A 17,747-nucleotide genomic window follows, 5' to 3' on the forward strand; every position below is an offset into this window, starting at 1 on the left:
CGCCCTTGGTGCCTATAATAAAGCCCAGGAATCGTGTTTCTGTGACGTGGAACTCGCACTTTTTTATGTCAGCCTGGAGTCCAGCCTTTTTGAGCCTTTCCAGGACTTGCCGGACGTGAGTCTGGTGTTCCTCCTCAGTCTCGCTCCAAATCAGAATGTCGTCCATATAAGCGGAACAGAAATCGTCCAAATACTCCATCAGGATCTCGTTGATAAACTTCTGGAACGTGGCCGGCCCGTTAGTGAGACCAAAAGGTAACACATTATACCGGAAGGTCCCGTATCGGGTCCTAAAGGTTGTGTAATCTCGATGTTCCGGGTTCATGCGGATCCGGTGGAAAGCTTGCCTAATGTCGATCTTGGTGAAGAATCGAGCCTTGGAGATCCGGGCCAGTGTCTCCTCGATTAACGGTAAAGGACAGACGTCTTTTTTGGTAAGGGCGTTCAGTTTTCGATAATCGACGCAAAACCGGAGTCCTCCATCGCCTTTTCGTGCGAACAGGATGGGGGCGGCCCACGGGGTCGATCCTGGCTCTATAAAACCTTTCTGGAGGTTCTCTTGGAGATATTTCCTGCAAGCTTCCAACTCTTCCTCCGTCATCTTGTAAAGTGGACTATATCCCAATGTTCTGGGGTCACCCTCGAGTTGTATATTATGGTCTGATCCCGGTCGAAAAGGCGGGACCTGATCGGATTCCACTTTGCTGAACACGTCTAACAGGTCGTGGTAATGTTCTGGAACTCTTTCCAACAACATCGCCCGCAGGTCTCCGTCGTCATCAGGGAGCAGCCTCTCGGCATTCTTCTGCCGCAGGACATCGTCGATTTCGTTTATCGAGGTGCAGTAGAGGGCTGAATCCTCCTGCACCAAACGCATAAGTTGTATAGCGCCTATCATGGCGACACTTGCCTGTCGGTCTTTGTACCAACCCACCGCGTCTCTCTTCAGTATGTATTTTCCTTTGGCATCCTTTTGTATGCGAGAGGAACCTTCGGCCTCTCTGGTCTCTTTCCTTTGGGTATAACTCAGGCTTGTCACTTCAACCTTTGGCCTCGGCAGGTCGTAAAGTTCCCGTTGCATCTCCTGTAAATTCGGATCGGCGTAAGTTTCCCGGGCCGTGGGGATCTCCCAGGTCTGTCCCGACCTGGCCAGCAGTTTTGCTCTCCGGGGTATCGACGGAGGGCGTTCTGTCATTTTTTCCAAGGCTTGGATTCGTCGTTGTATCATTCGTTGTCGGGAGGCCGATTGATCTTTCTTTTCCAGGGCCGCATCTCGACGATCCGCGTCCGACTGGTGTATGGGGCTCACAAACCTCGGATCTGGTGATTGGGTCATGTCGATATCTCGATAACATACCGCCAATGAGGGTAGGCTTTCCGGGAATTGGAGCCGTCGGTGACGACAGTCAGTAAGTATTCCGTGCTCCGCCAGGAAGAGTCGTCCCACGATCATCTCTTGTGGCATATCCAATACCAGCATCGGCGTTTCGCGGAACCTCCGGCCCTGTATTACAAAAGTGGCCAATGCAGCAGTATCGATCTGTTGCGAGGCTTTTCCGTCATAGCCTCCAACCTTTTGGGGGTGGAAGCCGACAATCTTAGGGGCTTTTAACGTTGTGTACAGTCGCCGAGCAAGTTGTTTGCTGATAAAAACGTACCCATTTGCTCCGGTGTCAATCAAGGCACGAGTGTTATAATTGAGTCCATTTAGGGAAATGCTGGCCGCTATAAGCATGGGGTCGCCGCCTAGATATCTACGTAAGAAATCGTAGGGTATCGGCTCTTCCAGCAGCCTTTGCTTTGCAGCGATTTTTTCTCTCAATTCGCACATCTCGGTGGTTGGCCACACCTTCCCTGGGAGGGAGTCCAATTTCCCCAGGGCAATCAGTTTTCCGACATGACGACGTCTTCTCCAAACATATCGGTACCCTTTCCATGGTAGCTTGCAATAATTTGGTTAACTCGGTCCTCGGAAATGGTGGGGCGACCGGTGTCACCGTTGGGGCAGTTCCTGCTAATGTGGCCCGGTTCACGGCATTGGAAACATTTGCCTGTCCGGATAAGTCCACGCATCTCCTCCACACTCAGTTTGCCCTTCTGTCCCTCGTCAACAGCGCCTCCGGTGGTCCGGGCTGGTCCTCCAGCACGTGGAATAACAGACCCTCCTGTGGTCTTCTTGATCGAGGTGGTCTTGGTCTTATTCTTATCTTCGGTCCGCGAGGCGTAGGCTTTGGTGAGGTCATAGGAGATGCCATCGGCCGTACGGACGTAGGCGTCAAACGAGACGTTGGTATCCTGGTGGTATATAACCATTGCGACTCGCAAGTTGGTAGGCAGGCGGCGGTGCAATTCCCGCTTCCAGCTTCGCTTCGGAAGGCCGCTCTGACCTGCCAGTTTGACGAATTTGTTCTTGAAAATCATAAACTTGTCCTTCGTCGACATAATCAGCTTGTCCAATTCGTCCCGCGCTGTATCCTCGAGTTTGGTATCCTTGTATTCCTCGCGCAAATGGCCCATTATACCGTCGTACGTGGTGATCTGATCGGGATGGGTATCGTTGAGGTAAGGGAGCAAGGTGTCGGCGGCGTCACCTCCGAGACGGGACTCGACGTAGGCGCGCTTATCTGCATCGGTGGGATAATGCGCTCCGTCGAGCAACAACTTGTTCTCAATCCGGCGGTGCCAAACCTCGAAAGTAACCTCGTCTTTGTCGGGGTTATTTGAGAATGTCGGAGGATCCTTTACGCGGGATTTGTGGTGCGAACCACCGGAACCGGTACCAATACTAATCGCGGTAGTTTCTCGTCGGGAACGGGCTTCGCGGAGCAGGCGCGAAATGGTGGCCTCGTTTTCTTGCTTGGTGTTGTTTAGTAAATCGATTTGGTCCTGCATATGGGCAATGCGATCTTCCAATTCGTCTACTATCATCTGGTGTTCTTCCTCGGAAAGAGGAGCCTCGTTGGTTTTGCGTGTCGGCCCATCAATATCTATTGATGGTAAAACTCGCTGGTCCCAATCATCTAACCGAACGGGTTCGTCGGTGTCTTCTCGGGAATCGGTGGTCTCGTCCTCCCCCCTAACCGTCACAGTATTTCCCACGCGCTCCCGGGTCGACGGGCGACGCTGGGCCCGTGTTCGTACCGTAGGCTGCTGACGCTGGCGCTCTGCGCGGGGGGGACCTGTCTCGGGGCGACCGTGGTCAGATTCGACCTCTTGCCTTCCCAACTGGGCGGTCGGCTGCCGTTCGGCGTCGTTCTTGGCCATTTCGGTATCGTGCCTTATAGGCGTTCGTGTTTCTTTTTCGGTATCGTGCCTTATAGGCGTTCGTGTTTTTTCTTCGGTATCGTGAATATTATTATACCGTTCCCGGTAGCTGATTGGTTGAGCTTTAGATAATGTCACGAAAGCGATCCCAGAGAGACAAGGCTGCAATATAGGGGCGATTCTATTCGAAGATCTAAAGCTAAGTGTAAAGGAAGAAGAAAGGCACGCAGTGCCAATCGCGTACACGCGCCTAAGCGAACAAATAACAAACTCACCCTGGCGCCTTGTCACGTGAGGTGGAGCTAGTCACGGTTGGCAGTCGCCCAGGCACGCCACTCCGTAACAATCTGTTTGTGGAATTTCTGGTTGGTCCTAGCAACCTACCTGCGGAATTGGTCTTTTTTATCCTCGCTATTATTATCGTTTTTGGGCCGAACAGGGGCTTTTTGGGCCGTTTTATTATTTGTAACCGGGGTAATGGGGGTGTTATTTTTGGACGTTTGAGAAGATATATTGTCTGTGAGGATCAGGCCCCTAGACCTACCCTCAGAATCACGACTCGGCTCCACACCGAGCCAGGGATCGGACAAGGATCCACTACCTCCGGATTTAAGCGCGTCTCTTGAGCGCGTCGTCGATTGTAATTTCTCTCTTCTCTTCAGTTTAGAATTTTCGTCGATAGCGCCTAATACACTGAGGTTCTCCAATGTATGCCTGGCCGTGACATAATTCTAAACTCGCTATGATTTGCTGGTGAAGCAATTAAAATATATCGTTCAATCCCTTTATTCAATCGTTCACCACGTCGGCTGTGCACGACGGTAAACTAGGCCACAGAAGACACCATTCGCGAAATCAATGTCGCCGCGTAAAAATTACGGCCCACCGATTCGCCAATCCCAACGCGTGATAAACGCAAATTCAGCAAAGCCAGATAATTTGGCTTCAGGCACTACGTACTCCCAACACCGAAGACTCGGATCAAAACGGAGAGATTACAGTTGCCCCAGTGAGCCCAGAGCCAGTAGAGCCCGCTCCTACCAGCGCCAACACAGAGCCTGAAGAGCCCGTTGAGCCCCAATCCGACACAGAGCAAGATCAGCCAGTCGACAGCATCGAAGTTGACGGATCGTACGAGTACGAGTCAGTTTCTGAGCACCCAGGAGAGGCGCGAAACCCTCCCCACCAACCTTCTGCCAAAACGTTAGACGGCAGGAACGAAATTCCGAAATTTCCAAGCAGAGCGCCCTCGCCTGCCGCCCAAATGAGAAGCGAAATGGCAAACGAAAGCGAAAACACAACCGGCCAGGCCACCATCACTCAATCGCAATTGCAAGACCTCTTGGCTACTATTGCCCAACTGAAGGACCAGTTGGCCACCCAAAACAACTCCACCAGTAATGGAGCCCGTGGGGTTACACCCTTTAACAGCGCCTTCGGTGGGACCGATTTTAAACCTGTTGGATTTGCCGCCCATGATGCCTTTAGGCCCTACGGAAATGGCCAAATTAGCGTTAACCCCGGGTATGATAGAAAAGCCCGCAAGACCGGCGTTGACCCCGGATCTTTCGAGGGTAAGGACGACACCTTCGACACGTGGATCATCCAAGTCGCCGATATGATGGAAGAAGATGAAAGCACTTACAAGACCGAACGTAGCCGTATGGCAGCCCTTTTTTCGTTAACAAAAGGACCGCCTAACGACCTATTGCGTAGCCGTTACGCCTCGAAAGAAAACCCTTTTAGCGGTGTTGCCGAGATGGTCGCAACTTTAGCTGCGGTGTACCACGACGATAACCAAGGCACTAAAGCACGCCGAGAACTGGCTGAAATGATGTTTGACCCAGCAGACAAAACTATGGACATCCATGTTTTTGTTGGCAAAGTTAACACTTTGGCGGACCGCGCCAACATTCTCAAATCAGAGCGTAAAACCCTACTATACGAACATATTCCGGCAAAATTGAACACCCAGCTTTTCGACGACGCTAAAAATCCGGATATATCGTACGAGTCTTTCGTGAACAAAGTCGCCAACGCTGCACTGGCTAATCAGCGCGCCTACGAGGAAAACCTTAAACGGAAACAGGCTAAAAAGGGGCGCCAATCGCCCGAGCCTCGTCGTCGCCGTTCCCGCGATTACGAACACAGGAGAGAGGTTAAAACAGCGACTCCCACACCCGTTAAGGAAGTAGTCACTCTTTCCGACAAGGAAAGGAGCGCTCTTTTGGACGCAGGTCTTTGTTTTCTATGTAAGAAGGCCGGCCACCAATCCCGTCAATGCCCCGATCGCAAAATTATCGCCAATATGTTACAGGCTCTGGACCATGTGGATTCGTATTCGCAGCCTGACAATTCGACTCGCAACTCGTCGTCGACTTCCTCGTCTGATTCGGAAAACTGCTAAGGCTGCCGGAAGTCTCCTCGGCAGTCTGCATGCCTCAGATAGCTAAAATCGATAGATCACCCAAATTAAACACCTTCCTTGCTCCCATTCAACTGCAAGATGTGAGGATCAGGCCCCTAGACCTACCCTCAGAATCACGTGAGGATCAGGCCCCTAGACCTACCCTCAGAATCACGACTCGGCTCCACACCGAGCCAGGGATCGGACAAGGATCCACTACCTCCGGATTTAAGCGCGTCTCTTGAGCGCGTCGACGATTGTAATTTCTCTCTTCTCTTCAGTTTAGAATTTTCGTCGATAGCGCCTAATACACTGAGGTTCTCCAATGTATGCCTGGCCGTGACACAAGACAAAGGTCGTGGTCTCAACGCCCAAGCTCTCTGTGACACCGGAGCAGATGTGTACTTATCCATTCGACCGAGCCTGGCGAGAAAGGTCGCCCAACGTTTAGAGCTACCTATCAAAAAGCTCCCCAAACCTTTGGACTTTGGAGATTTTAACGGGAAGGTTACCGCAAGAGCCACCGAATACCTTCGGCTCACTTTGCAAATCGACGGACGACAATTCCCACGGCAGAAATTCATCCTCCTTGAAACGGCCCACGATGTGTTTATCGGACAAGAATGGTGGACGAAACATCGAGTAGGCTTATTCCCAGCTACCCGCAGCTTCGTTTGGCCCAACGACCTGCCCGCCATGGCCCAATACTCACCCGCAATCGTTGTACAACGTTCGAATCCGCCTCTGGACCTTGAGGCCCAAGCTGACGCAGTCCGCCGGGACCGCAAGATGGAACAAGAAGACCGTCGCATCCAGGTCCACAAGATACTTCGAAGCCCTAAACGCCAACACGAAAACCAGGCTCAGATCGCAGAAATTAACGCCTTCCCGACTATCCCAAAGACCGTTTCTAACAAAGGCCTGCCAGCTAATATTTGTGCCCTCCTTAACGACCCTCGTCAAGATCGATGGAAACGATCCCCGTTACCCACGGAGCCTATACCGTTGGTACCAGTAAACGATACGCCTACGACCAGCCTGAATGCGGTATCAGCCCTGCAGTGGAACAAGACTCACGATGGACGTCCCATTCCATTCCCTGCAGACGAAGACCCGGAGCACATCGCGCAAGTACGAGCCAAGTTACCCAAAGCACTTGCCCACCTTGAGGGTTTCTTTTCCAAAAAGGCGTCGACGATTCTCCCGCCTAGCCGACCCGGCTTCGACGTGGTTTTGGAACTCGAGAAACCTTTGGAGGGGAGGCCAGCCCGCTATTCGACCCCTTTCGCGATGATGGAGTTGGAAAAGGAAACCATCGACGAACTTCTGAGGATCGATTTCATTGAACGGACAATGGAGGAGACCGCAGCTTCGACTCTGTTCGTTCCTAAACCGCAATCGAAGGAGCAGCGTTTTTGTGTGGATTACCGATGGGTAAACAAATTCATCAAAGGACGACAAGTACTTGCCCCCGACGTGGCCGGGACGTTGAGCAAGTGTGGAAAAGCCCGGAGGATGACCAAGATCGACATTATTCGAGCTTTTAACAGATTGCTAATGGATCCGAAGTCACGGTATTTAACGGCGTTCAAAACGCGACAAGGCACATTTCAGTGGAAGGTCCTACCCTTTGGACTGAAGGTCGGACCCGCCTGGTTCCAAGCTTTTATCAACGCTCAGCTTAATGAACTGCTGGACGCTTTCGCGAGCGCCTACGCAGACGACGTGTTGATTTACACCGAGGATAAATCGGAGCAAGTCCATTTTGAGCAAACCGAGGAGGTTATTTACAGGCTGCACAAAGCCGGACTCCAAGGCGATATCAAAAAGTCAAGTTTCGGCGTTTTCGAAATCGAGTACCTGGGTTTACTTCTAGAGATCGGTAAAGGTATCCGCATCGACCCCAAAAAGGTCGAAGCCATCACCAGCTGGCAATGGGACGACGTCACCTCCGTTTCGGCAGTACGATCCTTCCTAGGCTTATGCAATTTCGTTCGGACGTTCTGCCATCACGCCAGCGAACAAGCAGAACCTCTGACCCGATTATTGAAAAAGGGAGTCCCGTTCGAAAGAGGCCCCGAGCAGAAATCTGCCTTTGAAGCGCTGAAACAGCTGGTGATCACCGCCCCCGTGATGAGTTTCTTCAAACCCGGTATGCCTGTCAGGATGGACACCGACGCCAGTGGCAGGGCCACCGCCGGTGTCGTGTGGCAGCAACAGGACGATGGCAGCTGGAAGCCAATCGGCTATTCGTCCAAAACCATGTCCCCTGCTGAACAAAACTATCCGATTCAGGACCAGGAGCTATTAGCTGTGATTAATACGCTAAAGGACTTCGAACCAGCCCTGTTGGGTACCAAGTTCTGTGTTTTCACCGATCACCAGGCCCTAATTTATTGGTCGACCAAGAAACTTTTGTCCGCTCGCCAGATACGATGGGCTGACTACCTGGCCAACTTCGACATCACCTTTAAATACCGTCCCGGCAAGGATAATGTGGCAGCCGATGCCCTTTCGCGCAAAACTATCGACAACCCTACGGTTAAGGCCCGAGCTGTGTTAGACCGCACCATTGCACTAATCCCTCCAGAAAAGATCGACTCCCGACCCGGCGAACCTCTTCCAACCATTAGCAACTTGGAACCCTCCGCACCGCAGGGAGCTGACCTGGTGGCCCTTATCCTGGAAGAAAACCTGAAACAGAACCTAGGTCACCACGACAATTTGTTAACGGTACCCGAGACTACCCAGGATGGCAAAATCTTCTTAAGAACGGCTCTCATCCGCGAAGCTCATGAGCCCAAGATCTTCGGCCATGGAGGCCAGAATAAAACCCTCAGCCGCCTGAAAAAGGACTATTGGTGGCCCGACCGAAATCGAGACGTCAAACGCTACATTAAGAATTGTCGCGAATGTCAACGCAACAAGGTACGACATGATAAGACGCCTGGGCTGTTGCACCCACTGGAGATCCCTAGACGGTGTTGGCAGCACGTAATGGTAGACGGCAAAGATATGCCCAAGGATAAAGAAGGCTATAATTACGTCTGGGTCTTCATCTGCCGATTGACCAAACTTTTGGCCACCCTACCGGGAAAAAAGACAGACACCGCGGAGACCTTGGCCATGCGGTATTATCAGACTGTGTACCGTTGGAAAGGCGTCCCCGACTTATGGCTTTCCGACAACGCCGGACCGTTTATATCCGAGTTCCTAAACACTTTAAACGAGTTGACAGGAACAAAGCATAAACATGGAAGCGCCCGCCACCCTCAAAGTCAGGGCAGCGTCGAAATTACCAACGCTGAATTGGATCAGAAAATGCGCTTCTATGTAGACAAATACCAAACGAATTGGCGACGGCATATTCCCGCCTTCGACTTCGGCCACAATTCGTCCGTTCACGCCTCTATCGGCATGGCACCGATCGAAGCAGAAACAGGAGCTCGCCCTAGAGACCCGCTCTCTCTACCTTTACCCGAAGAAGACCTGGAGACCGGTCAGCAACAAAAGGCGCTGGAAATGGTCCGCCAAGCTCGGCAAGCTCAGGAGCTGGCCCGCAACAATGGACTCGGAGCGCAGATAGAGCAACAGAGGCAGGCTAACAAGAAACGGCGACCGGTCGACTTTACGGTGGGAGATGCGGTTTACGTTAGCAAAAAGGGTTTTTCCACCGAAGCTCCTACGACCAAGTTGGACTCGCAAAATGCAGGACCATGGACGATTCTCGGGGAAAAGGGTCACAGCTTCATTCTCGACACCCCTGCCTGGTATAAAGGTAGTAAGCTGTTCCACGCCAGCCGACTGCGCAAAGCAGCAACGGATCCATTACCTCAGCAGTATCAAAAGCCGGAACCACCGGTCGAGATTAACGGAGAACCGGAGTGGGAGGTGGAGCAAGTGTTGGCCTCGCGACTATTCGGACGAAAGAAGACGTTGCAATATCAGGTATCGTGGGTCGGACTCGACCCTGATGAGACATGGTATGAGGCCCGCGACTTGAAAAATTCACCAGTACTGCTGGATACCTTTCACAGGGAGTACCCGGACGCAGCAGGACCTCCGGTAAATTTGCAACAGTGGATCAGGAGCGCAGCAGAGGATATTTTTGCGGAAGACGGACCCGAGGACAATGTTGCCGAACACGATGCGAAAGAGACACGAGAGCGGCGGAAGGCCCCGAGGAGACACACGTAACAGACTCAAGACTCTGACCGCCTACGTCGATCAGGCCTTAAAGGGGGGTAATGTGAGGATCAGGCCCCCAGACCTACCCTCAGAATCACGACTCGGCTCTACCAGCCACGCTGAGCCAGGGATCGGACAAGGGTCCACTTACTCCGGATTTAAGCGCGTCTCTTGAGCGCGTCGTTGATTGTAATTTCTCTCTTCTCTTCAGTTTAGAATTTTCGTCGATAGCGCCTAATACACTGAGGTTCTCCAATGTATGCCTGGCCGTGACATGGACTACAGACAATTAAACGACATCACCATAAAGAATTGCTACCCACTCCCACTAATAGGAGAACTCCGAGACATGCTCTACCAAGCACAATGGTTTACGACACTAGACCTCAAAGGAGCATACAACTTGATCCGCATGAAGGAAGGCGAAGAATGGAAAACAGCGTTCCGCACCCGACGAGGACATTACGAGTACCTAGTGATGCCCTTCGGCCTCACCAACGCCCCAGCAACCTTCCAAACCATGATCAACCACGTTCTCAGGGAATGCCTAGACATTTTCGTCGTTGTCTACCTGGACGATATCCTTGTCTTTTCCAAGACGTTGGAAGAACACAAGCAACACGTTCACACCGTCCTAAAAAAAGCTACAAGACGCTAAGCTCTTAGTTGAGCCCGAGAAGTGTCTCTTTCACAGCAAGCAAGTCAATTTCCTAGGATACACTATCGCTCCTGGAGAAATTAGGATGGAGGAATCGAAAATCCAAGCAGTAAAGTAGTAGTAGTAGTAGTAGTAGTAGTAGTAGTATTATTTAACGCCGGGCTCGGCCCGGCTCATTAGCCGGCCGTTAGCAACCTCCCGAGGGGTATCTCGGCGCGCTTTCTATTTTCTCTATTTACACAGCGGAAAACAAGGGCATAGAAGCGAATCGAGCCTGACCGGGTTCGTGCCCGGTCCTGCTTACAGGTTTGTTCACTGACGCGACCCCGTGCCTTCAGGCGCACGGAGGATTCGTCTGACGGCAGTTGACGGCTCTTCATCGAGAGGGGCCTGTGTCCAAACAGCGGAGCTGTCGGTCGTTTGTAGCCATGGAGACGAAGTTCCCAACAAGTGTGGGCTCGACGGCACAGGCGGGTGGTTGTTGTCGATAGCCAGCCGGGTTATCCTTGCCACGGGTAAGCGGGGGAGGAGGTGGAGGGAGCAGGATTCGAACCTACGTTACTCAAGTAACAGCCATGGCGCTTAACCACTGCGCCATTCCCCCCCATGGAGTACATGGATATGGTTACGAAGGGCATCGCCAGAAGCACTATAAATTCGGTGCATATTTTGTCCCTTATTGTTCCGCAACAAACCAGACATCCATCTTACTTCCTTATCCAACAAGACACAATAACATCTACCTCGACACCTTGAGACTCTTCCAAACACCCTGCTCAAAATGCGTGTCCCATTTGTACTCTCGCTTTTGCTGGTCGGTACCATGGCGGCAACGCCTGCGTCCCCTTCTGAGCCATCCTCTATCACCATGATACCTCGTTCACCCGTAAGTATTCCGTAACTATTCTCTTGATCAACAGTTTGACAAAGTACCGGCGCCGTTGCTATACTAAAACAGAACCCGCTAACTTCCAAAAAGCTTGATTCCCAACCCGATAGCGGGCATGGTCTCCACGCACGTCGTGGTGGCGACGAATTGCAGATCGAGCAGTCGACGGAGAAGAAACAAAACACCAGAAGGGCCCGCCGAGGTGCTGGAACCCAGCACATCCGTCGCGAGGTGCTTGAGTAGAGGTTCTGAAGACTTTTACCTCGTGATGGCGACGGCGGCCACTTTTGGCCTTGCAGCGGCCATTTGTACCCATATGCAGGTTCACCTCGCGGGTATCTGCACAGCGTACTTTTTTGGGTAGCATCTTGGGTCATATTAGATAGATATTCAAGTACGGTAACCAATAAAGGTGTCGTGCAAAACCATCATATCAGTCGGCCATGGCGTTGTGTGTGAAAAATCCATTGTGCATTGTGCGTTGTGTTTGTGAGTTGGAAATAGCTTTATGCAACGGCCGGTTGTTCGGTGGGGGTGGCTGGGGAAGAATTTCTCAACATATTTGCGTGGTGTTGTTATTGGGAGGAGCTAAAATGGAGAGATTGACCGCCTGGATAGCCGAAAGTGGCCGTTCAACAGTCCAGCCCTATAATTAAAAGTTGAATTATATATACCAAATCTTGAAGCCAAATTACATAAAGAAAAAAACAAAAAAAAATATTATAATGTTGGATAATACAAATAAAACCAGTGTTACGGCCAGAGTAAGTACAGCACGGAAGCTAGTTCATTGGCACCTATCGACGAAAATTCTATGTTGAGGAGAGGAAAGAAAACAAACCAAGTTGCTAAGTCTGACGCGACGCGGCTAAAGGGTGCCACCTTGGTGAATGTCACATAATCTAAATCTTCATCGGTAGCCACGTTCTAGGAGCTAGGAATATCTCAATGATAAGCCACCAATTGACTCCCCACAGTCCGTCTCCTCAACATCGATTAAGCCCTGGCGACCGGCTTGCTGCTGTCGGCAGCCTTGAATGCTGGCCGAGCTAGGGTTTTGAGGGATTAGGGAGAGGGCTTAAGACCTCCGGGGCTGCTCCCCAGTGGCTTTACAGGGGCGATAATCCTCGGGGCCGCGTTGACATTGGGATAGTGAGCAGAAAAGACAGATGTACCAAGGTTTGCAAAATTGTTAATGCTGGTCTTCGTGCTTGGTGCGCAGTCTCCGAAGGCTGTCTGGCAGCCATCCCCACAATAATCGGGACCGGTACCGCTAGTACCATGGGAAATCTGTTAGTATTGGGCCAAAAACTGCGCAGATAGCTATTGTTGTTTTCTTTGGGCAAATTTGCAAAGGAGGACGGATCAAAATGCCGATTTTCTCGCTCTGTGTAAACATTCTTATCGACGTGGCGTAACTTGCATTCACTTACCAGTGATTTGCAAACGAGCAGCAGGCTTTGGCCGTGGACCCAGGTAGGGTTGCGCAAGTAAGAGTTACTTCGTTCTGGTTTCCCGTAATGCCGCACCAAGGGCCCGAATTGCCCGCACCGCCAAGAGATGTTGCGGCAGGCACGGCGGCTGGGAGGACGGCGCCGATAGCCCCATGTAGGCTGCCCAAGAGGATGGTGGAGATAGCGGCGAAACGCATCATGTTACGACTCGATGGCTGTTGAGACAATGAGTATGAATCTTGACTTGAGGGCTGAGGATGCCTGGTGGTGAATTTGCAATTGAAAAGCAGACAAAGGAGATCCGTAACGAGCGTATTATAATCTTGCAGCTGCTTTCAGTGGCTGCGAAAGAATGAAGACGCGGAAGTCCCACTGCAAGGAAGGTGGAAAGAGATTGATACTTTATCTTCAAAAAGAATCGAGTGTGCACATTCGGGGCGAGAGTTGGCGATCTGGACGGACTAGTAGAGCTTGCGTCGCCAGAATATCAGCCGCAATAATTTAAAAAGCTCTAAGCTCAATCCCCTTCCTCCGGCTCCTTATTAGCACCGCACGATTGAGCTGTTTTAATATCCTCTCGGGGTCTAGAACACGATGGGTACACTAAAATTGCTTAACTACGTACCTTACCCAAGGTAGGTAGGCACCCCCCTAATCTAGGGCACGACAGCCGTATCGATTCGAAGATTGCACGTTTGGCCTAGCGGTTATTTAAAAGCCACGATCTCAACATTAGAGTTGCCCACACTTGGGCGATTTGTCCAAAGCGGCTAAGCTACCTACCGCAAAGGTCCTACCCCCGCGACAGCCACAGCTTGCCGACTTCCGCCCGCGTTACCGATCCTGCACGGGCTTGGCCTGGATGGGACTGTGGCGGTGCCTGGGTGCCTGGTGCATAACAAGAGCGGACTCGGTGTTCCAGCTCCGGCGGTGGAGCTGGCGGTGGTGACCTAGGTTGGGAACCAAGTCGGGAATAAGCTCCATGTCGCAGTCCCGGACGCGGGCCTTGACCCCTTTGAACCAATTGGCAAGAATGCGGAATATGGGGCTTATGAACGGGATAGAGGAGCTAATAAGGAGCGCGGCTGCCTAATGCAGAAAGGTGCCAAGGGAAAATGCCCCTGAAAAACTGCATAAAACTGCATGAGATCCTTTGATTGATCTATCCCGCATTCGTGAAGCAATTAACGCGCAAAGTCTTGGCTGGTGCAGGTCAGCAGGAATATATTCCAGTTGAATGCCGGAGTGCTCCGTGGAGGTGAAGGCCAACAGGAACGAGCCCGTCAAAAGGCTCCCTCAGAAAAGTCAACATTAACTCCACCCCTGATTCTTCAACCGCCTCGACGATGATAGCGATGATTCGTAAGGGTTCCAAAAGGAGGCTCCCAAACAGGCTGCATTACATACCAGCCTCGCACCGGTCAATCGTTCAGAAATCCTGGTTGTTGACCCTTTACTCGGTTGCCACGCAGATTGGCATTACAATATGGAATGGCAGGCCGCCAGTGATGGCGAGGAACGACAACGGTCTTGAAGACGTGGACAGTGCGGTGTATTGGTATTCTGTCTTTTATGCACGGGAATAACCCGGGGTAATTCCATGTATTCGTCGGCAATTTTGTTGGCCGGACACACGGGATTCGTATCAGGTGGGATACGGAGGTTGGCAAGAATTCCGTTCGGGAGAGGATGCGAACAGACCTAGCGAAGTTTGTTTACTTCGCCTTGAGCGCGGGAAAGGAGAAGTTGAATGGGCACTACAAAGGACTTGGAAAACTGAGATTTCTTCCAAGTTGGTGTCTCGTGATGAAGTCCTTAATACTTGGAATGGTCGAGAGGGCCTGCGGCTCTGTCCGGTTGTAATGCAGCACTGGAAACACTGGGTGACAATGGTCGATCATAAAGAAAAGGTCAAGTTAGTCAATTGCGTTTGCAAGGGTTTTGTCCAGTGTAGGAATAGAAAGCCTAAGAGGTGATAATGGTGGCCGCTGTTACGGTTACAAGCCAGGATCGGGATGTCCGCTGACAATTTATTCAACCACGCCAGCTGCAGTACCGAAACCTGTGGTTAAAAATTCATGTTCCACCTCAAATGCGAACAACAACAGCATTCCTGTCAGAAAGGAGCTCAGTTCAGAGGCCAGTCTTTTCCAGGGAGACCCCGAAAGTCGCAGGGTCAATGGCGAAGGTACAGACAGCATCAACGGCCTGGGGGGCGGTTGCTGCGCAGCAGAGTGCTACGTTCGGGAACGGTATTATAATTCCGGTAACACATCTAATGCCGACATTTGCAAAACGGTATCTGCCTCTCAGTGTAGATTTTACGAAAAGGAACATTAGCATACTAAGACCTCATTCTGATCATTAGCTGCTCGTATTGTCTCTAAAATTACCTGGGTATTACAAGAGAAAATGATCCAACATCCATCCCGCCACCGCCGCCACACCGTCATGCCTCCTTCCGATAATCCCCATGGTCGCCAAACTCCCACTTCGCCGGATCCGAGCCGTTCGGCCGGCTCGCCCTGGAGAAGGAAACCTCTGCGCCCTCGATCTGCACCACCGGCGCGACGGCCCTGACCTCTGCGCCGTACCTGGCCGAAAACCAGCAGTCCGTCAGGTCGCGCCGGGCAAAAAGCTCCGGGAACCGCTCGCGCATGCCCCGCAGCGCTGTGCCGCTGATCTGGTCGACGCTGTTGTCGTGCCGCAGCGCGTCGAAGCCGGCCCAGCGGCCGCTCTCCTCCCGCAGCTTGCGCACCACGTCGTCGGGGTACGCGCCGGCGCGGAAGAGGAGCATGTCGTACTGCACCAGCGAGGCGCGGCCGTGCCAGGAGCCGCCGCGGGAGGTGCGGTTGAGGAGCCCCGCCAGCGCCGCGATGGCGCCCATGCAGCCGGTGCCGTAGTCGGAGATGGGGAACGGGGGCACGACGGGTTCCGACAACCCCATGAAGCGGCCTTGCTCCCAGGCGATTCCGGTGACCTTGGCTGGGTGTTAGTGACCATGGTAGAGGTTGAGATACAAGCGTGTGTTGGGCCAGCAGGGAGTGGAAAAGAAAGTGGCAGATGGCATTCATGTCGGCATCACTAGGCCTACTTACACAATCAGCAATCTGCTGCCAGCCCGGACGGTGAGCCCACTCCCCCTCGTAGCCAAAACAATTCTCATTCACATACACGACGCCCTTACCCCTTTCCTTGGCCAACCTGCTCAAAGCCTCAGGGCCGTAGCCGAGTTTTTCCAAAGCCCCAGGCCTGTAGCCATCCACGACAATGTCCACGTCTGCCACCAGCTTCTCGAACTCGGTGCGGCCGGCGGGCGTCTTGAGGTCCAAATCTGCGGCGTGCTTGCCCATGTTGCCGTCGACTTGGAAGAACGGCACGTCGCTCAGGTTCGGGCTCGTGATCTTGAGCACTGTGGCGCCGTACTCGGCCAGGATCCGCGCAATCGTCGGGCCGGCGATTATGCGGCACATCTCCAAGACCTTGATCCCGGATAGAGGGCGGTTATCTTTTGCCGCGGGGAGTGGGCAGGGTGGTGTCGATTCTTCGAGGGGTATTACTGACCAGGGGGCGCTTTTGGACATCACTTGACCCTGTACATCACAGTGTCAGATTGGTCGAGATGCAACATGGTCAACGTACCTAGGAGTGACTGGAATTCGTTCATACATGAGGCGTTTTGAGAAAGTCTTCATGCTTGAGTACAGGCACACCTGCTTGTCGATTTTTTGCATTCATCTGCTCTAGCTCCTCGATTGTGAATTGTTTGACGGCAGACTCGATTGTGCTTGAAATCTCCTCATGCGTCTGGAGGTCGGGGCGGAAGGGTTCCAGGCCGATCATTCCCAGCGTAGTTGACGCCTCCAGGGATCCATGGATGTGGTAATATTCCCCCGGGCGCTTTGTCTCGTACAGATTTGCGCTCATGCGCCGATAAGGATCGGACTGGGCTTTTAGTAGATCCGTATCTTTAAGACTGTCACTGTCAGATTCTGATCTATTTGAGGCAAGTTTCCCGCTGCGAACAAAAAAAAATGAAAATAAGAAAAAAGGCAGACCTTTTAGTAAGTGTTTTACCTCTGGATCCAGCTTCCCCAGACCCCCAACCGTGGCCAGATATGCCTGGAACAAAAACGCAGTCGTCCGCTCCAGATCGATAGTTATGCGCCTCTCCACATCGACGCCATTTCTGGCGTCCAAAATCGCAGCAGCGACTGCAGCCTCGACGGCCTTGAGCACCGCCGTGGTCTCGGTCTCCTTGAACGGAATGGGAAAATATGGAAAATCACGCGACGCGCAGAAGCCGACGTTGCTTTTGGCGCGCAGGCGCGCCGCGGTCGGCAGCGATAGCTGGTCCGAAGCAAACGAGTCCAGGACGAGGTCGAGCAGACGCCACGACTCGGCGGTTGCGGAGTAGCGCGTATGTAGCACCATGATTTTCCTTGCGGCAGGGCGCGTATTGCGTAGAGGTGGGATGCACAAAAAAGATGGAAGAAGCAACAGAATCGGCAGAAAATGGACTAGATCGGCCTCGGTAGAGGGATTGGCAGAGGGGCTGACTTTGCGACAGATCACATCCCCGTCGTAGCTTGTGCGGGGGTGACGAGACGAGGGGTTTGGATAACCAGGTACAGGACTCGGGAGGACATATCAATGAGCAGTTACTCTTTCGGGTGGTTGCATGCCTACACGTCACATTTGCGATTAGCAGCTATCCGCCTGGGAGGGGGGTTTGCGGTGGTTTGTCGGATGTCGGGTCGGTTCCGGAAAAAAAAAGCAATTGTCGCAAAATGAATGGCGGCTAGGTACGGTGTTCCCCTCGGAATCGGAAAACAACTGATCCAATCCAATTAGGTTGGTTTCTGATTAGGTGTTTTCTCGGCGGCC

The 17,747-nt window shown here is 52.3% G+C and overlaps 3 protein-coding genes and 1 pseudogene across 4 annotated transcripts; 1 reads left to right on the forward strand and 3 right to left on the reverse strand.

Moving 5' to 3' along the window:
- Nucleotides 1-11,049: 11,049 nt before the first annotated feature.
- Nucleotides 11,050-11,121, reverse strand: MGG_20277 (annotated as a pseudogene). The gene has a single exon. The product of its transcript is annotated as a tRNA-OTHER (tRNA).
- A 124-nt stretch (nucleotides 11,122-11,245) lies between these two features.
- Nucleotides 11,246-11,649, forward strand: MGG_17761 (uncharacterized protein; the record flags this gene model as incomplete). Its single annotated transcript, XM_003720064.1, has 2 exons — nucleotides 11,246-11,403; nucleotides 11,497-11,649. The coding sequence occupies exons 1-2, from the start codon at nucleotides 11,299-11,301 to the stop codon at nucleotides 11,647-11,649; spliced, it is 258 nt and encodes an 85-aa protein (XP_003720112.1). The 5' UTR covers nucleotides 11,246-11,298.
- An 822-nt stretch (nucleotides 11,650-12,471) lies between these two features.
- Nucleotides 12,472-13,060, reverse strand: MGG_12049 (uncharacterized protein; the record flags this gene model as incomplete). The annotated part of the gene is made up of 2 exons (XM_003720065.1): nucleotides 12,472-12,679; nucleotides 12,840-13,060. 2 exons carry the CDS (start codon nucleotides 13,058-13,060, stop codon nucleotides 12,472-12,474), a joined length of 429 nt encoding a protein of 142 aa, XP_003720113.1.
- Nucleotides 13,061-15,210: 2,150 nt separating this feature from the next.
- MGG_03774 (CAIB/BAIF family enzyme) lies at nucleotides 15,211-17,671 on the reverse strand. The gene is made up of 4 exons (XM_003720066.1): nucleotides 16,919-17,671; nucleotides 16,530-16,828; nucleotides 15,959-16,453; nucleotides 15,211-15,840 (listed from the first exon to the last, which is right to left on the reverse strand). Exons 1-4 carry the CDS (start codon nucleotides 17,292-17,294, stop codon nucleotides 15,310-15,312), a joined length of 1,701 nt encoding a protein of 566 aa, XP_003720114.1. The 5' UTR covers nucleotides 17,295-17,671; the 3' UTR covers nucleotides 15,211-15,309.
- Nucleotides 17,672-17,747: the final 76 nt, after the last annotated feature.

Source organism: Pyricularia oryzae, chromosome 6, assembly GCF_000002495.2.
Source record: "Pyricularia oryzae 70-15 chromosome 6, whole genome shotgun sequence".
In the NCBI taxonomy this organism is placed as follows: Eukaryota; Fungi; Ascomycota; class Sordariomycetes; order Magnaporthales; family Pyriculariaceae; genus Pyricularia; species Pyricularia oryzae.

Excerpts from the sequence above, each read along its gene's own strand:
- MGG_03774 (XM_003720066.1), bottom strand. The coding sequence starts at position 17,294 with ATGGTGCTACATACGCGCTACTCCGCAACCGCCGAGTCGTGGCGTCTG. Across the intron at positions 16,454-16,529 it reads ACTTTCTCAAAACGCCTCAT|GGTCAAGTGATGTCCAAAAG; the intron begins GTATGAACGAAT and ends TGTGATGTACAG. Across the intron at positions 15,841-15,958 it reads GGCAGCAGATTGCTGATTGT|GTCACCGGAATCGCCTGGGA; the intron begins GTAAGTAGGCCT and ends CACCCAGCCAAG.